Source organism: Gopherus evgoodei, chromosome 13 (genome assembly GCF_007399415.2).
Source record: "Gopherus evgoodei ecotype Sinaloan lineage chromosome 13, rGopEvg1_v1.p, whole genome shotgun sequence".
NCBI lineage: Eukaryota > Metazoa > Chordata > Testudines > Testudinidae > Gopherus > Gopherus evgoodei.
The window spans coordinates 817,204-842,334 of NC_044334.1; the positions used below are offsets into that span (position 1 = coordinate 817,204).

General features: G+C 50.9%; 1 protein-coding gene across 2 annotated transcripts in view; it reads left to right on the forward strand.

Moving 5' to 3' along the window:
* TTC28 (tetratricopeptide repeat domain 28) overlaps positions 1-25,131 on the forward strand; it is a 316,685-nt gene that overhangs the window by 266,445 nt on the left and 25,109 nt on the right. For both annotated transcript variants that reach the window (XM_030582635.1, XM_030582636.1), the window contains exons 13-14: positions 11,227-11,371; positions 24,777-24,956. In XM_030582635.1, the coding sequence (XP_030438495.1) occupies positions 11,227-11,371; positions 24,777-24,956 (325 nt within the window). The remainder of the gene's footprint in view (positions 1-11,226; positions 11,372-24,776; positions 24,957-25,131) is intronic.

Here is a 25,131-nt window from a genome sequence, read left to right on the forward strand (position 1 = left end):
TCTGTGAGACCTCATCTGGAGTACCGTGTCCAGTTTTGGGCCCCACACTACAAGAAGGATGTAGAAAAATTGGAAAGAGTCCAGCGGAGGGCAGCAAAAATGATTAGGGGGCTGGAGCACATGACTTATGAGGAGAGGCTGAGGGAACTGGGATTGTTTAGGCTGCAGAAGAGAAGAATGAGGGGGGATTTGATAGCTGCTTTCAACTACCTGAAAGGGGGTTCCAAAGAGGATGGATCTAGACTGTTCTCAGTGGTACCAGATGACAGAACAAGGAGTAATGGTCTCAAATTGCAGTGTGGGAGGTTTAGGTTGAATATTAGGAAACACTGTTTCACTAGGAGGGTGGTGAAGCACTGGAATGGGTTACCTAGGGAGGTGGTAGAAACTCCTTCCTTAGAGATTTTTAAGGCCTGGCTTGACAAAGCCCTGGCTGGGATGATTTAGTTGGGAATTGGTCCTGCTTTGAGCAGGGGGTTGGACTAGATGACCTCCTGAGGTCCCTTCCAACCCTGATATTCTATGATTCTGTGACTCCAGGCGCTGACCTAACTTCCTCCTAGTGAGAGATGTGAAGTAGGAGGCTGTGTTTCCACCTTGCACACTGGAAATGATCTGTATCTCCTTGCTGATCTTATTAAATATATTGAGATCCGGTAGAATAGCCAGCTACCCTTCTGTGGCCTGTGTGAGACCCCATCTGCTATGTGAATAACTTTTCCTGGAAATTAGGGTAATCCAGGGGAGTTTTAGTGACTGCCATAATCTTGCACAGCCATTTGATTCCTGGCCCAGGCTTGGAAGCAAAGTGAGAGTAGGAGCCAATGCTGGGGTTTGACTGCCCTGTGCTGGCCTGGCTAGGCCTCTTCTCTCAGGTCAGCTCCTAACAGACAATTAAACGAAGGGTTGTGCACAGCGGGGAGGGCAGAGGGAGCTTTGCAGACCACTGATGATTTTCTGTGTTCAGTACTACTGTACTGTGTGTTGTGGACTGTGCAGCTGGTGCCATGTGACACACACAGCCTGAGACAATGGGGAGAGCTTGCGCCTCACAGCCCCAGTTTGAGCAAGGAGTCAGGTTAAGTTCTATGTGACAAAGAATTAGGCTGGAAGGAGAGAAAGTGGAAATGGACAGTGTTCCCACTCTGCTGATGCCCAGAATGAACAAGGGATGTCTGGCCTCTCAGAGAACACTGTGGGAACACTATCCATTCTCATTTTAGGCTCTCAGACTAAAATCAACTGACTGAATCAAATAGCGAGCAAGAATGAAAGTCACTGTCTAGTTCCCCAGAGCATGATTCCTAGTCTATCCAGGCAGCATTGACACATCAGCACCTCCTGCTGGTTGCGTATGTGCCTGTGAGATGCAGAAGCAAAGTGCAGGGTGTTGTACAGAAGTGAGGGGGACTATACACCTTTTAACAGGAAGCTGTTGAACCTGTGGATCCCCAGCAGCAGGCTGACCAGAGTAGGGGCAGGAAATTGAAGGCTTTCGTCTAGTCTCTATTCATAGAAGGACACACTTTCTAAGAACGATGCAAGGCCCAAACAGGATGCTCACGTCTTACATTTGGATGCCTAAGTTCATCAGAAGGATATTTGCCTGGCAACATGCCAGTGTAAGTGCCCCCTTGTCCAGGACTTGCACGTGCTGTTAAGAAATGAGGCTCCTCAACCGCTGGTCAGCTAGGGTGTGTCTCCACAGCTGCTGGGAGCCCAGGCGACAGCATCTCACCAGTTGATTTGGGTTAGCAGCTGAGAACAGCTGTGCAGACATTGCTTTGAGCTCTAACCCAACTGGAATGTCCACATTGCTGGCATGAGCCCCACTAACACATCTGTCATCCCAGGCTGCAAGCCATGCTCCCAGCAGCTGTGCAGACACCTCCATGTCAGGAGGCAAATGGATGTTCTTGAAAGGAAGATGCTGCTTGGGAATGAGCCCGCTGCAGGATGTGGCCACCTAACGTAGGGATTCTGGCTTCTAACAGAAGGATGATTTTGTGCTGGGTCTTCCTGGAGCAGCCAAACCCCTGAGGGAGGGTTAGAGAAGAAACGGGCCCTTGGAAAGGAAATGAGCACTGAAAGGACAAGATGATGTAAGAACAGGGGTGTGGGTCACCAGCGGAGTTACTGAGAAGTGACTGATGGGAGCCACTCCTATCTGCGTAAGCTGGCACCTCTTTTCTCAGACCCTCCCCAGCCTCCCAGGAGCCATTCGGATTTCCAGCATGGAACCTCATTGCCTATCCCCATCCCCCACAACATGGGCCCTGATCCTCCCAGGAGACAGGCCCTTCCCTCTCATGGACCCAGCTTGCCCCACTTCTCAGTTGATGGTTACCCTCCTGCAGACCAGGTCCCTGCTCTCAGCCCTCACACCACAGCTTCCACCATGCTTCAAGAGTGAAAGGTCCTTTGGGAGAGGGATAGCTCAGTGGTTTGAGCATTGGCCTGCTAAACCCAGGGTTGTGAGTTCACTCCTTGAGGGGGCCACTTAGGGATCTGGGGCAAAAATCAGTACTTGGTCCTGCTAGTGAAGGCCGGGGGCTGGACTCGATGACCCTTCAAGGTCCCTTCCAGTTCTGGGAGATAGCGATATCTCCTATTATTATATAGTACTGCAGGAACTTGGGCTGTAAAAGCAAATGGGAGGAAGGGAGAAGAGCAACTTGAGGTGAAAATTCACCTCTTCCAAGGCCCTAGTGTGAGTTCCTGTTCTGCCTGCCAAGTGCAGAGCTCATTTGTTTCCAGCAGAGTCTGACTGGGAAGAATCCTGGAGCGCAGTGTCTCTACCCTGGGGATTTCAGGTTCTGCTCTGTGTGCTTACGGGGTGGTGCTCAGAGCCCAGCAAAGCCTCAGTGGGGCCAGACAGGTATCAGTTTGTCACCAGCTGTGGAGTCCCAGAGCCCATGTGTGCCCAATGAGCAGAAAATAGAATCCAAGAGAACAATCGACGTGGGGGGGAAGCACAAATATGCAAATGATACATCACTGTAAAACCAGCCCCGCTCAACATGTGGAATCCAGAGGAGCAACATGGGCAGCCTGTGGCTCTTGCCTAAGAATGCAGGAACAGGATCTTCCTGTCACTGAATGGAGCTCAGGGCAGGGAACAGGCCCAGGCGGCCATAGACAGGTAGGGTCACAGCTAATACCTGTATTGTGGCATCACTGGACTTTGCCCCCCATGTGCAGAAGGGACCTTGTGTCTGTCTGGAGCTGGCTGAGAGCAGCATGAACAGAACTCAGCAGAGCCACCCTCACCCGCAGGCAGAGGGGTGTCACTGCCAAGTGCCTACATCAGGGGAATCAGTAAGCTGCTCCCATTTGCACCCTATGCCCTGGCTGTGCAAACCTCCAATTCCAATCCCCACCAGGCTGGCTACCAGCCTGCAGTGTTTTATCAGGATGGTTTGAGGGCAGAGGGAGGGTTCTAATCTAGATGCCCATCATCGTGGTGTCCAGGATCAGAACAACAGCTCCACAAAACCTGAAAGTAACTCAAAGGACACAGCACAGCAAAGGGGGGGCCCGAAATTCATAAAGGGCGACAGCAGCCCATGACCCTACCATAGCTGTACACGCCCTGTATACCCCTCCCAGATGCAGTATGTCTTATCTCATTCAGGGTTTTACCTGCTGCTCATCCCCCTGGTATCTGAGCATGCTTACATCCCCCGTACAGCATGCATTCCAGCACAGCTGAGAGCAGAGCTGCTTGCCGGGTAGCGCAGGGCTCTCCTGCTGGAGGACAAGCATGCAGTCTTTCTGGAACAATGTCAGGCCTGGTCAGACAGTGGAGGGGTCTGGCTGGCCTAGGCTGACGCTAGTGTTTGGGAGACAGATGAAAGCAGTGGCCAAGATGCCCCTTATCTAATTGGCCCTGTGCCAGCTAGGGGTACTGGCCTGCTCTGAGCAGCACTGAGGCTGCCGGAATACAAGGCACACGGGCAGAGAGAGTTGGGTGGTCTGTGGGTTTGTGGACCAGTTGAAAGCAGCCCCGGGAGCTCAAAGCTGGGTATTTCTAGCACTTGGTGCAGCTCAGTGTGAGAGTGAGAATGATCCTGGCTGTGTAGCTGGGGTGGCATCTCTGGGACCAGGCTCTCTGGGTGCCAAGCATGGTGGAGGCATGTCCAGGGGATGCTGTGAGCGCGCTTCTGGCGGGCATGGGCTGAGCTGGGCTGGCCAGACTCGGCTAGAGAACAAGAAACCCAGTGTGTAAAAAATGGTACTTACTAAATTTGTTTTCATGGGGCTTTATCACAAAACCAAGACCTTCACATTGATTTGGGAGAGCTGTAGCCCAGAATAGCCAGTTGCCCGGTGGTTGTGGCACTAAGCTAGCTGAGACGTCAGCCACATCTTCTGCTCCCAAGTTCCATCCTGGACCTGAGAAATCTTTCCAAGGACAGAACATTACACTGAACATAAGAACAGCCATACTGGGTCAGACCAAAGGTCCATCTAGCCCAGTATCCTGTCTTCTGACAATGGCCAATGCCAGGTGCCCCAGAGGGTATGAACAGAACAGAGAATCACCGAGTGATCCATCTCATCACCCATTCCCAGCTTCCCTCCCATCAGTTCCCACCCAGCTCTACAGCTTGGCTGCTGCCCCCAGACTCCTGTCTCAGGGTCCCCAGAATCCTGTCTGAGTGGTGCCAGGCCCCCATGCATGGAGGTGGGATCAGCAGCCTTGTCTCTGGGGTTCCCTGTGTGATCCTCTCCCGCACTCAGGTATCCTCCCATGTCTGTCCTGTAGTCACACAGCAGTCCCTTTTGGGCCTGGCTGAGACCAGATCAGTGGGAGGTGCAGCACGTGATCACTCCCCTTTTCTCTAGGGAGCTTGCAGGGTCACTCTTGGGCCTCTCTGAGGGCGGAAGCAGAGTGACACTGATATGCAGTCACCTCCACACCCTGGTTTGTGCTGTTCTCTACCCTTTCTGGGCATGGGTTCCCTCATACAAAGGATGAGATCAGCGACTCTGCAGAGTCTGTGCAGGGTTGAGGTATTGTTCCAGGCATTAGGGGAGAACACACTGCACACAGCCAGGCCAGGAACACTGCGGCTCACACCTGCTGGTAGGTTGCAGCAAGAGCATCTGCAGGAAACCAGCCCCAGGACCCTGTAAATAGGACACATGGCCAAGCCTTCTCACTGACACCAGAGCTGCTGGGATGGGGAGTGTGTGCACACAAGGGAGGTTGGCAGGTGCCAGGTCTCACATGTCATGCACAAAGCAGCTTTGTCCTTCCTCCCCTTGTGCGGATTTGTTCTCCTCCAGCTCCAAAGGTTTGGAAAGTGAACGATTTATGTTACTGCTTTGGATTTGGACTAATAAAAAAAATCTGAGTGGTAAGCTGAAAAATCCAAGGCTGCCTGGCTGCAAAACTCTTTCAGGATGGAGACTTTGCTGATTAGAGTAATCAAGCCCCCTGTAATAAATGTCTGTTATAATTATTTAATGGTGAGAGAGAGGATAATAGTGCCACCTGCTGGCACATAGCTGCTTTTTGCAATGCTGGGACATTACTCCTGTTAATAGCCCTCTACACCCATCCACCTCAAAGAAGCAATTGGACATCCCAGTCCTGTGGAGCTTGGAGGTGTAGGAGTGGAGTGATGGGGCCTGGGTAGAGCTGGGGAAATATCACTTGGATTTCCTGAACTGATTTTAAAATCTGCACTTTGCAAAGCATGAGAACAATTAAACTCCATGAACTGAGAGCAGCTCTCTCAGCCAGCTCAATAGAGCCAGAGAGCAACCTGGTCCACTGGGGCGAGCACAGGGCTGGGGCCAGTCCTAGCTCTGCCACAGACTTATTGTGTGGCCTTGCGCAAGTCACTTCTGTCAGATTATCAGTTGTGCTGAGCATGCATAGCTCCTGTTAGCTCCCATCAGATGATTCAGGCCCTTTCAGAAATGGGAATAATCTCTCCCACCCTCGTTCAGGGGCTGCGAGGATGAATTAGATCATTTTTCTGTGGAATATTGAAGACCCAATTCTGTGCACAGTTTTCATCTGTATTTGTGTAAGTGGTTGTAATTGCACATGTAAATGGGGAATTGTGCGCACAATCAAGCGTCTTGCAGGCACAGTCCTGATGCCTGAGTATACATGCTCAGTTCCAGGCACAAGCAGACCTCTCATCTTTGTAAAAATGTTGGGGAGATTTTTAATGGCTTAGAGAGCCTTAGGGTGCTAAATTAGGGCTCCTAATTGCCATTTCAAATATCTCCCCTTTAAGCCCTCAATGTAAAGTGCAGTTAATGCTGAGCAGCTTCCTTCCTTCCTTCCATGAATGGAGTGCAGCCAGTCTCGGGGCATGGGCTGTGATCTCAGCAGTTAGAGAGCTCGGGAGGGAGAGGTGTTAGTCACAGCAGGGGATTTTAAGGTCTCCTGGGGTCCTGGGATGGAGCAATTGGGGGGGGGGCGGCAGCACCAGAACTGTGGCCCCACCCCACCCTGTCTGCCTGCAATCTAACCCCCGTTCCACCCACAGCCCTGCCCCATTCTCCCCCTTCCCCCACAGCCACACCCCACGCTCATTCCTTCCCCCTCTCCACTGTCGCCCTGCTGTGGCTCCAGGGCCATGGCGGGGAGCAAGAGCCCTGGGGCCACAGCAGGGGGAGATTTTTCTAGGGCCCCCAAATTGGCTGGGGACCCTGGGCCTGGCCCCATGGGCCTGTGCAGTAGTCCACCTCTGGTTACTCAGAGTCAATGAGATGAGAGGGTGTTTCTCAGGGGCAGAAGGAGTGTTATGTGTCGATTCTGTGACTTCACCAGCATACTTGCCTAGTGTGTAAGTGTAAAGACAGAGCAGGGATGCACCCTTCGCAGGGTATATAATCGACTGAGAAAAAAGCTGTGCTAATAACAGAGGCTCTGTTAATGTCTTTCACTGGATTGATTGGCCTGTCCATTAGGAACTTACTATGGCTTTGATTTCCTGGGTTTCTGAGTACTTCACATTTCTGGCTTTTGCCTCTGTCATCCGTTGATAGCACTGTGGGTGTGTGGTTGTGGTTGTGACCTGCACAGAGAAATGGGGACCTTCAGCACAAGGAATAGAAACATGCAGCCCTGGGAAGAGAGGATGGCAAAGTCTCTTCAGCTTCTTTGTTCCAAAAGAGGCTTGAATAAAGACTTTGCAGCCCAAGTGTGTGGCATAGTTTTACTTTTAGTCTAATACGCTGATGCAGATTCTGCTGAAGGCCTGGCAGGCTGGGTGAGAGGGCGAGAGGCAGGGTCCCAGAGCAGTCAGGGGGCTGGAGGTGAGCTGAGTAGTGACTCTACAGCACCTCAGAACAATTGTTTAATGACTGTGAAAACCACGTGCTGACAGTAACAGTGTGAGCTGCGCTCTCTGCCCAGGTAGCACAGGAGGCTGGCATGGGGCCAGGGTGGCTGGTTTGAGGCGGAGGTGCCACATGGCCATGGGGTGCATGTGAGGTGTGTTTGACGGAGTCCCCGGGTGCCTGTACAGGGTTTTTATGGGACTTGGTTGGCAGAGGTGCTGCCTGCCCAGGGAGCGGCTGGGGGGACTGGGATTCAACCGAGCTGCCCTGTGCCCTGCAGACGTGGTGGGGGGAGGCTTGTTTGTCCTGTGTGATACTGTGTGTTTGGCAGAGGGGGCGTGTGCTTGTGCAGCACGGGGTGGGGGTGGGGTGTTTGGCAGGGGGGGCATGTGCCCGTGCAGCACGTGAGGTGGGGCTGGGGGTGGGGTGTTTGGCAGAGGGGGCGTGTGTCTGTGCAGCACGCGGTGGGGGTGGGGTGTTTGGCAGGGGGGCCATGTGCCTGTGCAGCACGGGGAGGGGGTGGGGTGTTTGGCAGGGGGGGCGTGTGCCTGTGCAGCAGGTAGGATGGGGATGGGGTGTATGACGGAGGGGCTGTGTGCCTGTGCAGCACGGGGTGGGGGTGGGGTGTTTGGCAGGGGGGGCGTGTGCCTGTGCAGCAGGTGGGATGGGGATGGGGTGTTTGGCAGGGGGGGCGTGTGCCCGTGCAGCACATGGGGTGGGGGTGGGGTGTTTGGCAGAGGGGGCGTGTGCTTGTGCAGCATGGGGTGGGGGTGGAGTGTTTGGCGCAGGGGCTGTGTGCCTGTGCAGCACGGGGCGGGGGTGGGGTGTTTGGCAGAGGGGCTGTGTGCTCATGCAGCAGGTGAGGTGGGGGTGGGATGTTTGGCGGAGGGACCGTGTGCCTGGGCAGCACGGGGTGGGGTGTTTGGCGGAGGGGCCGTGTGCCCGTGCAGCAGGTGAGGTGGGGATGGGGTGTTTGGCAGAGGGGGCATGTGCCCATGCAGCAGGTGAGGTGGGGGTGGGATGTTTGGCGGAGGGGCCATGTGCCTGTGCAGCACGGGGTGGGGTGTTTGGCGGAGGGGCCGTGTGCTCATGCAGCAGGTGAGGTGGGGGTGGGATGTTTGGCGGAGGGACCGTGTGCCTGGGCAGCACGGGGTGGGGTGTTTGGCGGAGGGGCCGTGTGCCCGTGCAGCAGGTGAGGTGGGGATGGGGTGTTTGGCAGAGGGGGCATGTGCCCATGCAGCAGGTGAGGTGGGGGTTGGATGTTTGGCGGAGGGGCCATGTGCCTGTGCAGCACGGGGTGGGGTGTTTGGCGGAGGGGCCGTGTGCTCATGCAGCAGGTGAGGTGGGGGTGGGATGTTTGGCGGAGGGACCGTGTGCCTGGGCAGCACGGGGTGGGGTGTTTGGCGGAGGGGCCGTGTGCCCGTGCAGCACGGGGGGTGGGGTGTTTGGCGGAGGGGCCGTGTGCCTGGGCAGCACGGGGTGGGGTGTTTGGCGGAGGGGCCGTGTGCCCGTGCAGCACGTGGGGTTGGGGTGGGGTATTTGGCGGAGGGGCTGTGTGCCCGTACACCATGTGCGGGGGAGGTTGAGTCCATCCCCGGGATCTCAGCACTGAGCAGTGTGGGAACACCAGCGGGAGAGGGAGAGGGAGTGTCACACTGGGGTGGTAAGTCGCTGCGCCCAGCAGGGTCCCTCCAAACTCCAGCAAGGGGATGGTTCGTGCTTGGCTCGGCTCCCAGTGACCCAGGACTAGGTGGGTGCTGCTGGCCATTTGCAGGCAGAGTGACTCTAGGCTCTGCAGAGCCACACACTTGGCTTTAACACCTTTCTGGGACTCCGGTGGGGCCTGGCCAGAACCCAACGGTTCAAAACATCCTTCTTGTTCTTTGTTGGGTGCTGTAAAGGCCGAGGCAGAGCTCATTGTCCAGTTCTTGCACCCAGACCAGCCGCTGGGCATCAGGAGCCCTGGCAATTATTTTTAATTCCACTTCCTTCCTTCTGCTGATCCTGGGGAAGAGAGGGCAGCCAAGGGCGGGGGAACCTCACCCAAGATGGGGGTGTGAATGAGGAGTGGATGGGGCCTGGCACGCTGGTGCAGGGAGGCTGTTCTGTCCACAGTGATGGGGGTTGGGGAAGGGCAGTACGGGAACAGTGCAGCTGGAGTGAAGACGCCCGGGGAGACGAGAGATGCCATCCGGGTGGAGGTGGGGGAGTCACAAAGACGCGGATCTTGAACTGGATTCAGGGTACAAAGGGAAGGCTGTGGAAGGCTCAGTGGGGGAGTGATGTGCTGAGGTGGGCTGAGTTCTGGGGGGCCGTAAGAGAGTACAGGCAGGAGATGGTTTGGGCCTGGATAACCACAGGAGCTGTTGGACAGTGGGCTGGGTCTCACTTTCAATACTAGTACATGTTGCGCAGGAAAGAGACCAGCAGGCTGGGGAGAAGCAGGGAATGGCCCCGGGTTGTGAATGTGAGTGGCACAGAGGAGCTTGTCAGGCTGTAGCCTGCTGGACGTCACTGCATGCTGAGGGAAAGCTGACTCAGAACAGACCCTTTGCTGCGTGCAGAAGGGACTGGCAGGAATCCAACTCAGCAGCCCCTCTTGGGCCAGGTCTGGGGAGAAGGGTTTGGTGCAGTGGCACAGGGGCATTGTGGGGGCACAGCTTTGGGGGCTGGTATTTAGACACTGTACAGTGGCACTAGCAGTGCTCACGTCTGGACCTCAGCAACGAACCGCAGTGCCAGCTAGTGCAGAGGGAGCAGCTCTAAATGTCCAGGCCATGGTTGGGAGAAGCAGCAGTTTGTAGGAGTAGGAACGAGGGAACAGAATGTCTCCCAGCAACAAAATGAGGTGGCAAAGATGGAACACCAGCCAGGAGATGAACCTGCAGGGCCATGGATTGAGGAGTCCGCTGAGTTTTTATCCTGCACTCACTTCAGGAGGAAGCTGCAGTGAGGCAGACCAGAGTCTGGGTGCTGGGGCTGGGAGGCTGAGCACTGAACTCCCCCCTGAAAAGTGCTTGGGTAACAGGTGTGAGAGGGGCCACTCACTGATCCCTGGACCGCCCGTGTCCAGCATTGGTTCCCTCCTGCCAGCGCTATGACTGGGTCCCAGAGCACCTGATTCCCTTTGGTCTACTGTTTGTATGTGTGTGTGTGTGTGTGTGTGGCCGTGCGTATCCTGTGGCTCTCTCAGGTCAGATTCCAGTGCTCTGACTGCGCCCAATGGAGAAATGCTGCGTGATGCTTTTGGCCGTGGATGCACACGACTTACCCTGGGCCCAGTGCTGTCCGCTTGGCTTAGGGGGATGTTGGGCTTTCTCAGGGTCACTCTCACGGCTGAAGGACGCAGTTGTGTCTAACTGAGGCTGTAGCTCCCAGTCAGCAGCTTGTTGGCTCCCAGCCCAAGGGGGGGAGCTGTGCTCCCTCAGTGAGGCTTTCAGCTGTATGGGGCCATGCCGCCTAAAGGCAGCAAGCACAGGTGTCTGCCCAGTGCTCCCTTTGTCGTGTTTCCCTTTGGATGCCATCTCAGATTAATTGGTGCCTAGCGCCCATGTAAATCTTCCTGTGGCTGCAGGCGAGTCTTAATGCATCTCACGTTCGCCTGCACGCAATCGCTGCACACAAGTATGTAATTAAGTGCCTTGAACAGCACTTTGGGACATTTGATTCTGTAGAGAAACTCCATGGAAATGTAGGCTGTTGTCTGCAGCTGATTCACCCTGCGGTTTCTCTCATTGTTGGGCGTGGTGTTCGACTGAATGGGAGAATCAAACCAGGGAGGAAAGCTGCTACTGGAATACCAGCCTTTCCTGGGCAGGCATAGGGACTGGCTTGTGGGAAGCTAGGGTGATGCCTCGGCAATCCACTTCAAATCTCCATGCCTTTCCAGTTAACCTCTTGCTTTCCTTCTATCCGCAGGAGCTGTCAGAGCATGACTAGTCTGTTCAGCAGCACCATGGGCCCTGCTAAGGATGGAACATCCTCTCTTCCCAGGAGGCAGAGCACCTTCTCCAAATCCCCACTACGTGCGCTCTACGACCTGTTGATAGGGCCCATGGAAGGGGTAAGTGCCTTGCTACAGGCAAAAGTTGCAGAGTCCAACTTACCAGAACTTTCTGGGGCCTGGAAAGGAAGAGGCCAGATAACTCATGGTTTGGGAACGAAGCACAGAACCTTTCACCAGTGGATGCCTGGTTCCAGCGTGGGGCAGCTGGGTGACTGGATAGCTCAGGGAGTTGGTTATATGGAGCATTGCTGGATTAAATTCAGGAGAGGAATAGCAACTGCAAGTACTTCTCATGGGAGGCTGTTCAGTGGACCCGACGTGAAATGAGTTTCATAAAAAGTGAACTCTCTTCTCCCCCTCAAGGAGATCCCTCTAGGATGGGGATCTCAGGGAGTGCCACATTCGTGGGGAAGCTTGCCCTGGTAATGCCTATGCTGTATCCATTCTTAGGATAAAGACTGCCTCAGTGTCCCAGGCTCTCAGTCCAGGACCATTCATTGTTACCTCCTCCTTTGACTTGTTACCAGACAGAACCCAAACCCTGCCAGCGTATCTGTTCTCGCATACAGCGATAAAAGAGCCCTCTGCCCAGCCCAGTGCTTTCCACTGCCTGGGGCTGCTAGTGCTGCTGCATTAATGCATTCACTTATCCCAGGCTGGGGCACTGTCTGAAATGCTGAGGGTGGAGGTTTGTGCCTGCGGGTTTCCATGTAGGATTCCCACGTGTTTGACTCACCTTGGTCTGTGCTGGTGGGCCTTGGGCCATGGGCATGGCCTGCCCCTGGGTACAGAGTGAAACATTTTTCTTGACCCACCAGAAGAGGGGCTGGGCGAGGAGATGGGATCTGGAAAAGGGGGCAGTCTGGCTACAGGGTGATCTGTAGAATGGAGTAGCTGCAGGTTGAAATCATCCCTGGCTCCCTCAGTGGGTAGCATCAAGAGCTCAGGCCTGCTTGCCAGGAGGGTCTCCACGCCCCTTTCTAAGGATGCTGATAAGCGTGACATCCACTGAGCTCTGGCTGACTGAACGTCCTGTGCAGAGCACTCCCAGGCAGCTTGTTTCCAGGGAGCAGGAGAGGGTCTGACTATTACTTGTCTTCCTAGATTCCTCAGCTTTCCCCGTCATGGTATAAACCCCTTCTCTGAACCTCAGCATCCAAAAGATGGGGTACCAGCATGAATTCCTCTAAGCTTAATTACCAGCTTAGAACCTGTAGCGCTGCCACCAACCAGGAATTCCAGTGCCTGGTACACTCTGGTCCACCCAAAACCTTGCCCGGGGACCCCCAAGACCCAGACCCTCTGGATCTTAACACAAGGAAAGTAAACCCTTTCCCTCACCGTTGCCTCTCCCAGGCTTCCCCTCCCTGGGTTACCCTGGAAGATCACTGTGATTCAAACTCCTTGAAGCTTAAAACAGAGAGGAAAATTCACCTTCCCCCCTCCTTCTCTCTCCCCCTCCCAGACTCTCCCTGAGAGAGAAAGTAATCCTAACACAGAGAGAAATTTAACCTTTCTCTCCCCCTTCCCTCCTTTCTCCCCACCAATTCCCTGGTGGATCCAGACCCAGTCCCCTGGGGTCTCACCAGAATAAAAAACAATCAGGTTCTTAAACAAGAAAAGCTTTTAATTAAAGAAAGAAAAAACAGTAAAATTATCTTTGTAAATTTAAAATGGAATAGGTACAGGGTCTTTCAGCTATAGACACTGGGAATACCCTCCCAGCCTAAGTATACAAGTACAAATTAAAATCCTTTCAGCAAAATACACATTTGAACTCCTTCCAGCCAAATACACATTTGCAAATAAAGAAAATAAACACAAGCCTAACTCGCCTTATCTACCTAGTACTTACTATTCTGGACATATAAGAGCCTGTATCGGGGAGATTGGAGAGAAACCTGGTTGCACGTCTGGCCCCTCTGAGCCCCCAGAGAGAACAATAACCAAACACTAACAGCACACACACAAACTTCCCTCCCTCAAGATTTGAAAGTATCCTGTCCCCTGATTGGTCCTCTGGTCAGGTGACAGCCTGGCTCACTGATTTGTTAATCCTTTACAGGCAAAAGAGATATGAAGTACTTCTGTTCTATTAAACCCTACTATCTGTTTATGACACCCCTATATTGTATTTTTACCAGAGAGCCTCTCCAGGGCTCTTGATGTTTTTACGGCCCATCTTTGAGCCTGTGAATTTCTGCTGCATCTTTTCAGAGACGGTGCTCTGTGGCAGGGTGTTCCATGCAGCAGGTCTGGGATGTGTGGAGTGTCTCATGCAGAGGGGTTGGTCGCATGCTGGATGTGTGATGGGGTGTTCCAAGTATCAGTTAATCACAGGCAGAGAATCGGAAAGGTGCCACATGAAGCATAGTGCCACCGTGGTCATACGCAGGAGCACATCACACGGAGTGGATGTAATGAGATGTCGCACCATTGGTATGGAATGGAATTCTACCAGACTAACCAGATCTCTGCCGGAACTCCAGGTGAGGAGTCCGGGGGCTGGGATTCTAATCCCAGCTCTACCAGCGACTTGCTGAGTGACCAGGGGCAAGTCACATCCCCTCTCTGGGCTCCTGGTTTCCATCCCTTTTCAAACTCTGAAGAGGCTTGAGTTAGTGATAGACGAGAATCGACACCCGAGGTTAAATGCGGAACATGTAGCAAGCAGGCTAAGGGTAAAAGAAGGTTGATATAAAGAAGCCTTTTGTTAGTCACTCCCTGACCTCTTTGCATGTGTGCGGGATCTTTGCTCTCCCCTCTCCTGCTTGTCTATTTGCCTTTAAGCTCTTTGGAGCAGGGCTCATGCTTTACTCTGCATTTGTATCACACCCATCCTGATGGGTAGGTCTAGGTGCTGCCTCAAACATAAATGACAATCTGCATAGTGAGGATGTTCCCTTACCCCTCTCCTGGGCCATGCAGGTGGATAGCTACTGTTGGCAGAGCCCTGGAGTATGCCACCGTGGAATTGCTGACTGCTAGCCAGTCGCTGCTAACTCCTGCTTGTCAGCCAACTGACCTTGTACTTTCCAGGACTGACTCTAAGGTTGCTCCCCAGCCTTTCTGCGACTCTCCTTTCTGATGCTCCTCCTGCACCCTCATTAGATCCCCCAGAATTCCCTTCCTCAAGGCTGAGAAAGTCCAAGGGTGATTCCTTTCCCCTAACCCCAGCCCAAACCTGGCTGTCCCCTGCCCTGCCGTCTCAATCTCAGCTCTGTCCTTCCGAGAAAGAGGTGACCAGAACTGCAGACAGCATTATAACTAGAGGCTTACTGAGGCCATACTAGCTTGTCCTGATTTACGCTCCACACCTATTGCAAAGCCATGCAAGTTATACCACCACAGGATAGTTCTCATTTCCTTTTATGCTGTTAAACAACATGCTGATGGAATCAGTGAATCCCCAGAGCCTGCATTCTCCAGTGCACTGCCATGTGAAGGGTATTTTCATCCCAGGTTTCCTTAGGCTTCTGTATATCGAATGGTGTGAGTCTGAGTAGACCCAAAAGCCTCGTCCTCCTCTCCGTCCCCCACCCATCCCGCAGTGCTGTGTTACAACAAGAGCCTGGCATAGCCAGTAAGAAAGTGCTAGCCAGGGCCCTAGGCACAGGCCGTGAGGGGACGCTGCTGGGATGTGCTCCCTGCTGGGCACAGGTTGGGCTGCTGGCTGTGCTGGAGCTCAGACAGGATATTGCTGTCACTCTAGTGGTTTGGGGCACATGGAGTTGTGAGGTTTCTGGGGGCACTCTTGTCGCTGATCTTGAGTGTACAGTGCAGGGAGAGCTGTTGGTGCTGGTGAGCAAGGGGGAGAACAGGAGACAGCTGACAAGTAGAATCACACCACATGGTCTCATTGCTACAGCCACATGCTGTTAAAGGGCCCAATCAATCTGAGGTGCTTGGGAGCAGCACCGTGTGCGAGAGACCTGCTGGGAATGCGGAGTGTGGACAAGGCATAGGAGAGAAATCGCTCAAGAAAGGACTGCACTTAACATGCACACAGACCACCACTGTAGACAGGGAGTGACTTCAGGTGCCTGCTGAGATGTTGCTGTGGGATGTTTAGATGTGACAGAATCACAGTGACCTAAAGAGCTGAGAACAATTTCACAATAATGTCTCATCGGAGAGGAGAGGTCTGGGTTTATCTGCCAGCTGGAATTGTGCTGAAGCATCAGGAAAGTCTGCAGTGATTCTGCATAGTACACAATGGGGGCAGTAGCTGAGCGAGACAGACTGCACAAGCTTTGGGGGTTCGCTGCAGGAAGAGTTAGGGAGGGGCACTGTCATCTCACCTACATTCCTGACTTCTCTTGCAGGAGGGATTAATTGGTGTATTTTGTTACTCAGAGTAGTGACTCCTCTTTCCTAAGAGATGCAGGGAGCCTGTGAATGTCAGAATCCCCTTTCCCCCATTTTTTCTTTTTCCTACAAGTCTTAATTCTCCCACTTATATGAAAGCCAGAGAGCTGTGCTAGCTGGTACCCGGATTTCCCTGTGCAGCTGCTATGTGATCTGTCCACTAGGGGGCAGTGCTGCACTGTCACGTGAGCCGACCTGGGAAGCCAGCCGCAGGTTTCCTAGACGAATATAGAATTGTGTGTTCAGCCTTTCAATAAAAATATTGCAAAGTAAAAGTCTGAGATTATAAATCACAGACACTTCCAAGACTAAAGAGATTAGCCCCTTATGCAGTGCTCATAATTATTTGAACAACTGTCTTGTTTAGCAGCTGTGATGTTGTTAAGGGCCTGGGTCAGAGATCTGAGAAGCGGAATGGAATAATATTTTACCTTAGGCGGTAGCCGCTATTGATTTAATTTTTGCTTAAGGGGAAAGCGCTGCCTAGTGGCTTCCTTGAAACATTCTGTCCTTTAGCTGTCAGGAAGGCACCAGCAACTTGGACTGATCTTTAAGAGGTGGATAGTGTAGTCACGTACATCAGCCATCATGAAACATCACATCAGCCCAGTCTGAGCCTCACAGGAGCTGGAGCCATTACACCTGCACAATAGGCTACTAGGAGCAGCAGTGGGGGCCTGCTGAGTTTCCAGATCGCTGGGTCACTGCTACTGAACATCGACTCTGAGGTGGATTTCTCTGGCTCTGCTGCAGTCTGTTCAGCTAGAGGGTGTCAGCCCTGGAACACTCACCCACGCCTCTCCAACACTTTTCAGTTGCTATGGTATCAGGGTGCTGCTCAGATGCTTAGGGCTGCCTCCAAGCTTCTGGTTTGCCCCTGGTTGAGATACATGTGGTGAGGTGAGGCGCAGACCAGGTGTGATTAGGCAGGGGTGGGAAAGTGATTTCTGGCTATCTGTCTGTCTGATGCACAGTAATGGTAAAAATTCTCCATGAGATTTCCCAAGACCCAAACAGCATTTCTGGGAGCTACCCAAGCAGCCAGCACTGCCACCAGCAGTGCTTGTGGGAAGGTGTCAGTGGTTTGGGTCTAGGTGTCACCAGGAGATTTCTCACTCTAGCTACTACTCCCAGTGAGCTGTGTGACATCTAGAGACAGGCTATCAGTTCATTGTGTCAGCTGCTGATCCTTTACAATTCAGGCACCTAAAAATGCGCTGTCCGCTAGCCTCTGTGATCCACAAGAAGTCCCTGATCAAGTTGTATTTGATTATCAAAGTCATTTACTTTCTGTGACTTCAGTTACTCCACGTTCCTCAGGGAGGTGTGGATCTGGTTGCATGGCAGCACGACAGAGAGGGAGGGAATGTCTGAATTGTGGATTTTATTCTTTATACAGCTAGTTAGTAATTATTAATCGCAAGCATTACCAAATGCAAAGTGTTATATATACCCAGAACTTCAGACCACCGGTGTCTGAGATCCTCAAGCAGGTTCCGTGTCACAAAGCAATAACCCAACAGGAAAATACCAGGCCCAACTCTCCCTTGAGTCTCTAAGCAGACAAGATGAGGGTATTTTTCAGACGTTAATGCTCTTTCTAAAGCTAGACAGCAGGGAGAACAGACACTGTATTGTGCTGGAGCACAATGCTGGCGTCTGAGAGAGAAACAATTCCAGCCCCCCCAGGGAGTCTCTGGGATACAGGGTTATTTTACAGAGAGTGGCTTTTTGGCACATTGTCCTGCCTGTACAAAGTGCTTCATAGCTGGAGTATAACTGCCATGAGCCGTGGGCTCAGCGCTGCCACTGTAAGCTCCCCCCGTACCCCCGCACCAATGCATGTAACTCCTAGAGAACATGGCCAGGATTCTGTAGCCTGATCTATAGATTATGTACTATTACATTGATTACTTAAGATTCCGATGTTATCACTTGAAGGTTGGCAGGTATTTTCCAGAATCAGCCCATATTATTCAAATTATTATGTGCACAGCAGCAACACTCTCTCTATAGGAGCGCTTTGTATTGCAATAGTGTTATCAACTCAGTCACAAACACCCCAACTCAGTAAGGTAGATGAGATACATCTGCACATCATATACTCACACATCTGTACATCTGCACATCATATACTCACACCATCTCCTGTAGAACAACCTGAAATGTCAGCCATCATCTTCCGCATCACCTCCCCTCTCATCATCAGTGGCCATTATTCTGGCACCATCCCGGGGTTATGTCTTTCTCCCTAGGCTGGGATTGCAACTTTTATAGTATGTATGCTGATGCCACCATGTCTAATGCTCCTGTGGTTAGTCATCTCCGGATGTTTACTCATGTTTCTGTGGTTGGCAGGTGTCACTATGGTCAGTATCCTCCTTGCACACCTTATTTCAGTTCCCCAAAACTCAGGGGTGACCATTAGATCATTTATCTGTGCCAAAATCATGGGCCCCAAGCCTTATGCTAACTGCTGGAGGTAATGTCTCACAGGGTACAGACCTATAGATTCCTTGCATTACCGCTGAATATAATGCAAACAGAATATAATGAAGGCAAGAGCAGTGAATATAATGAAGGCAAGCTAGCCCGATGGGCTACAATTTGGAAGCGAACCTGCTTTCATGGAGGGGAGTAACGTTACTGGTGATGATTCTGGTTGCAAGGCTCCTAACCTTTAGAGAGCTCTGAGACGAGCAATTTGCTGGGGCAGGCTTTTGCGAGGGCCTGGAATAAGCTAAATCTGGGAGCTGCACCTCAGCTTTTGTCCAAAGGACTAGGGCTAACAGGATCTCAAGAGTTCTTGGCACCTGCTATCTCCCTCCAGCCTGAGGAGCATCACGGCTGGGCCCTGTGTTGTAATTTTATGGGACTGACTCAGGTACCCTGTGGGCTGCTGTCCCCGGGTTAGGGGCTGCAGATAAGCCTTGGAGAGCCTGCTGCCCAGCATTACAATACTAATCCTATAGGGATGGACAGAGGTGCAGACCATGTATGCATCACCTCAGCAAATGGCAGCTCCGTCTCTGCTCAGATATTCCAATCCTGTTTACTGGCAGCGCCTCACTGGTGTCCATAGCACAGTGACTGCTAAGAAGAGGACCACCCACATCAGCAGCTTTGCAGCATCTTAGCGGCTGACCCCACTGCCGGTGCCCAATGGCTCAGTCATACTGCCAGCAATTCATCAGCCACCAAGGCAAACAATTACATGGCCATTACAGCCACCCTCCTGTGCTGGGACCTGGAACCTCATGGCTGCCAGTGGTGTTCCTATGCTTGGCCTGATGCAGAGCGCGGGATCCCATGCTTTGCTGTTCACAGCCTTGCCTCCATTGCTTTCATTCAACAGCTTTTTGTTTTAAACTCGCCCCTGAAAATAGTTCTTGGAGGAATGTGAAATGCAAATTAGCCTCATAATTGTATTTGTTTCCCTAACACACATGCAGCTATCATAAAAAATATTAAACCTTGGGGGTTTCCCATACAAATGGAAAATTCTGCTAGGCACATGTCACAATGGCTTAGATAGTCTCATTATGTTGCCTGCAGCTAACGCTCCTGGAGCAGTAAGTCAAACGGAATATATAAAAAAAAATTTCTGGAAAACAACAACCCCCTGGTGGGAAGCTACTGCTTGTCAACTTGGTCTCTGCAGAGAGAGGCCAGATTGAGCAGAGGCTGGTAATTTAGCTGCAGAGCACGCAGGCTGGTTCACCACAGGCAGTGTGCAGGGGGGAGGCTCGCCTAAGGAGCCGTTGGTGCTTGTAACAATATGTCAGAATGGAGAGAACATTTTTCTCAGGAAGGCTCCTGAGGCAGCTGGATGTCAGAGTGACTGACCCTGTATCTTTGTCTCCAGTTGGTGGAGCAGGGTGAGCTATAGAGCTGCAAGGAGGGCAGGAAAAACAAGCATGAGGCAGTGACTATTTTAACTCCTCTTAAAAAGAAATCTCTTTCTTTTCCTTCTGCGGTTTTATTGCCATTTCACATGGGAAAGTTTCTTGCTCTCTCTCTCTAACTGCCTACCTGTGTGTCTAGCCTGCCTCCGTTGTGGCTTAAGCCTTCCTTAGCGATGTTGCCTTGCCTCCAGGATTGGGTGGCGGCCAGAGGGAATTTAAGAACCCTTTGTCATAAACAGATAAGAAAAGTTAATAGCACAGAAGTACTTTATCTCTCTTTGACTGTAAAGGGGTTAACAAGTTCAGTAAGCCTGGCTGTCACCTGACCAGAGGACCAATCAGAGGACAGGATACTTTCAAATCTTGAGGGAGGGAAGTTTTTGTGCTGTGCTGTTAGTTTTTGGTTGTGTTCACTCTGGGGGCTCAGAGGGATCAGACGTGCAACCAGGTTTCTCTCCAATCTCTCCAATACAGGCTCTTATAGTTCAGACTAGTGAGTACTAGGTAGATAAAGGGAGTTGGCTCTGTTTGTTTTCTTTATTTGCAAATGTGTATTTGGCTGGAAGGAGTTCAAATTGGTATTTTGCTGAAAAGATTCTAATTTGTACTTGTATACTTAGACTGGGAGGGTGTTCCCAGTGCCTATAGCTGAAAGACCCTGTACCTATTCCATTTTTTTAAAATTTACAAAGATAATTTTTACTGTTTTTTCTTTCTTTAATTAAAAGTTTTTCTTGTTTAAGAACCTAATTGTTTTTTTATTCTGGTGAGACCCCAGGGGACTGGGTCTGGATTCACCAGGGAATTGGTGGGGAGAAAGGAGGGAAGAGGGAGAGAGAGGCTGATTTCTCTCTGTGCCAGGATTACTTTCTCTCAGGAAGAGTCTGGGAGGGGAAAGAGAAGGAGGGGGGGAAGGTGGATTTTCCTCTCTCTTTTGTGATTCAAGGAGTTTGGATCACACAGTGATCTCCCAGGGTAACCCAGGGAGGGGAAGTCTGGGAGAGGCAATGGTGAGGGAAAGGGTTTACTTTCCTTGTGTTAAGATCCAGAGGGTCTGGGTCTTGGGGGTCCCCGGGCAAGGTTTTGGGGGGACCAGAGTGTACCAGGCACTGGAATTCCTGGTTGGTGGCAGCGCTACAAGTTCTAAGCTGGTAATTGAGTTTAGAGGAATTCATGCTGGTACCCCATCTTTTGGACGCTAAGGTTCAGAGTGGGGATTATACCATGACACCCTTATTAATGTTGCTCGGTTTTTGCTGTGGTCTGTGAGCTAAGCTTAGAGAATCCCACAGGAGATTCCTGTTACTCTTCAAGTCATCAGTGAAGTGAGATCAGTGGGTCTCAATCTGAAGTACAGCTATCAGCATTAAAAACTGCTGCATGTCATGACTTGAAATCTCTGCTCAGAGGCTCAGGCCTGGGATGGGGGAGCTGTGGGTCAGGACAGAGGTGTATCATCCGAGCTGTTTGTGGAGAACTCGGCAAAAGTAATAAAATGCACCAAGTCCATCTCTCCTAATATACGCACATCCAGTGCTTTCCCTCCGGACTCCCTGGTTACTCAGCACATGCAGGCCCAATCATTGCGTGCTGCTTTCAAACCCCTTTTTAGTTTGTTTTTTCATTTGACAAGTCAGGCCATGAACTGTTCAGAAAGGGGAAAGAGACACTGGGAGAATGAAATTGTCTCTAAATCAAGGAATCTAAAAAGGGGCAAAGTAGGTCAATCATTTGAGAGAGAGGCAGAATGTGAGTGTTATTCCTCCCAAGAACAATGTATCTGTCTGGAGCCAGAGAGGTTCTCTAGGTTATTACCTACACAATACAGGTCAAAATGTTTGAGAAAGCTATGTCCAGTGCTGCTTGTGCAGGAGCCAGGATTTTCATTAGGAAGAGGTACATGTTTGGGGAGCTTGGAGTGTAATTCAGAATTCCACTCAGAATGGAGTTGGGGCAGTTTTATCTTCATTTGCTGAGCAGCATGAGTAGCTGTCTTTTTCCTGTCAAAACAGATATTCGCTATGTCTGATGGCAGCTAAAACAGTGTCACTCAAAAGAAATTATAGTCCTGAGTGCTGAGCCCTGGTCTCCATCCTGCCAGTGAATCCTGAACACCTGGCTCACGCTTGGGGAAGAACAAGAGGTCTCAAGAGAAATACAGCAACACACGTTGAACTGGTTAATTCCAAAATCAGGTCAAGTTGAAGCTGAAGTCCCATCTGGGTATGTGCTAAAGGCCTCAGGTTTAAATGAAATATTGTTTTAAAGGCCCATACTAAACCTGCTGCTCTAACATTGAGGCATCTGTTTGCTCAGCAATTTGTTGTCTGTTTTGTGGTTGAGATCAGTTTTGCTGCTTTTAGTTTGTGTGGTGTAGATGCTGTTTCAGTGCTTCTTGTTCTAAGCTATATGTGAGCTACAGAGCTGCTCACTTTGGGGTGCTGTTTCTGGTCTTCTTCAATAAAACATGATGAAATGGATTAAAATGGAATTAATTCAGTTTTTCATCCTTAAATAGGACCAGAGACAGCAGCTACTGAATGTGCCGTTTGTGTCTTGGTCTATTTTGGTGTCCCTGGCCCCTGTTTGCCAGAAGCTGGGAATGGGTGACAGAGGAGGGATCAATGGCTACTAGCCAGGATGGGCAGGGATGGTGTCCCTAGCCTGTGTTTGCCAGAAGCTGGGAATGAGCAAGAGGGGATGGATCACTTGATGATTCCCTGTTCTATTCAATCCCTCTGGGGTACCTGGCACTGGCCACTATCGGAAGACAGGATACTGGGCTAGATGGACCTTTGGTCGGACCCAGTAGGGCCATTCTTATGTTTGATGGCAACCTGTCTGTCTGTCTCTTTCCATTTAAACCTTCTGGAGACTAGAGGAGGAGATACTAACAGCAAGTAGATAAATGTGCTGAGTCCATACTCGGTGGGGGAGAGAAAGTTATCTTCCTAACATCCTAGTGTGGATGAGTAGAGCTAATGAATTAACTGCCACGTATAACTGGGTGCCTTGTCCAGGTTCTTGGCACCCTGAGGACCTGGGTTCACTGGAAACAGTAACTGAGGTGGCACCTGCCCTCACTGATTTTTTCAGGGCTGGATTCTAAGCCAGTATTGAAAAGCTTTGCCCAGTTTTGTGGAGAAGGGCAAAGTGCTGTCTGACATTTTTAGCAGTGCTTGGGTTTGTAACTTACTGTTTCAACATCTGCTAAGCATGCAATTGCAGAATCTCTGGGTGGGAGTCCCACTGCTGGTGCATTTGGTAGTGTCATTTCTTTGTGCTAGCAGAATGAGAAGTGTTGAGTATCTTGACAACAGTCATGTGGAAGTGAGGCCTGGGATTTATTTTACCCATCCACTCCCACTCCTGGGGGTGATTGATTTTACAATTCTTTATGGGAAGGTTCTCAAAATAAAGCTATTTAAAAATGCAGACCATTGGGGCTCTTGCATTGGGCAGTGTTAGTCGCCGTCCGGCTGAGGAATAATATAAATGATGAAACCTCCAGCACACAGGTCACAAATGTGAGGACTGAGGCTAAGGGAACATACAGAATGCAACAGAGAGGATGTGCAGGAAACGAACAAGGATGAGCACCACAGCCTCTGGGCAGCGAGGGGAATGAGAAACAGAGAATTCCCATTACATGCAGTGCCCTCTCCAGTTGCTGCATGCAGGCTGCAAGAAGAAGTTTTACTGAGCTGAAGTACTAATGAGCAGCTGTAAAATATTGCTGATGCCCACCTGCTGCTCTCTAGTGAACTGAAATTTTCATCAAAATTTCAAATTTTGACAGCAAAAGAATTCTTTCCGGAACACGTTTATGCAAAACCTTTCCATTTTTGACCAGCTGTCTCAATGCCACTCTCCCCTGTGCATCTAGATCCCTCCTACGTTCTCCCACCCCCACTCTCTCATCCAAAGTGCTTCACAAACTCCAGTGGTGCAGCACAAAAGAACATGTTCTTTCCGTGTGGAGGGTGTCACTATGCCTCAGTGGGTCACAGCCGAAGATGCCATGTTTCCAGTGTGGGTGGGTTTTTTTCACCTTCTCCCATATGGAGGGACTGCTCTCAGTCTTAGTTTGTGGAAAATTATAGGCACAAGATGGAGTCCAGGGTCACATGAGCAAGTCACATGACCTTGCATGCTTTGATGACTCATAGGAGCAGCCATTACCCCTATTTTGGCTAAAGTGTCCACAGGAAGGCTCACGAGGCTGGGTCAAGCTCTATGGCCCACTGTGTTCTGTAATGGGCCATCAATCTGAATGATCCATTCAGAATGTGCTGGCTAGACTGGATGTAAATTACCTTGTGGGTGTTATCCCAGGAGCAAACACATTTGAAATACTGGTACATAGTCAATATTCGTAACTTTAGATACAAAGATGATACATGCATACAAACATGATAATCATACTCAGCAAATTATAATTTTTCCATTGACATCTTACAATGGTATACTTTGTAAAAGATTTGTTGCGATTGTCTAACAGTGGCAGTATTAATGATATAAATGGTCATGGTCCTTTCATACAGCATCACATGGGGCCAATGTTTGTGGAAGTGGGAGGGGCGGTTAGTCATTTTATGCATAGCAAGAGAGGAGATTAGCAACTTTCAAAGAACCAAATCCAGATTATGCAATGTTGTTCTAGCCATATTGGTCCCAAGATATTAACGAGATGAGGTGGGAGAGGTAATATTTTTATTGGACCAACTTCTGGACCAAGTCCAGATTAGTGAGCCAGCAAATAGTTTCAGAAGTATCTTAGGAGACTAGTGATGAGGCAGAGACCAAGTGTGAACCTTTGTATCCTCCGGTGAATAGGAAGGTTTGAATTTAAGTGGGAATGGTAGTTGTAATATGACAAGGCTGGAGATTGACTAACTTTCCTAAAGCTGCTTCTGCCTACCGAGATCTTTGCAGCAGAGATGTAGAACCTAGTCCAGTGCATCTAGCTAGAGATCTTCTGTTCATGAATGAATTGTTAATCAGTGCAAACATGCCAGGGTGATAGGTGTTGGATCTGAGGTCAAATGTGCTCTGCTGAATAGCATTTTTAAAACAGATGTTTCAGGTTTGCTGATTCTGGGAGCTAGGAAGCCTGACACTTATAGCAGAGCCTGAGCATGGAGTGTTTCTTCGGCTGTATAGACTGCCTGTGTGTCTTTCCTCTTCAGGGTCTGATGCATTCCAGTGGTCCAGTCGGCCGCCATCGCCAGCTGATACTAGTTCTAGAGGGAGAACTGTACCTTATCCCCTTCGCACTCCTGAAAGGAAGTTCCTCGAATGAGTACCTCTACGAGCGCTTCAGCCTCATTGCAGTACCATCCATCCAGTCACTGAACCCCAGCTCCAAGGTACCGCTCCAGCCCCACGCTCCCAATGTTCCTGCTGTGAGGTGTGAGACTTGCAGGGCCCCACCCATGCCATGTGAGAGCTGAAGCCGCTCCATGCTGTAAAGGCTCAGCCTGCAAGAGCCCAGACTGAACCGCAGGGATTATTGTCTCTTCCAGTGGCTACGAAAATGGAAAT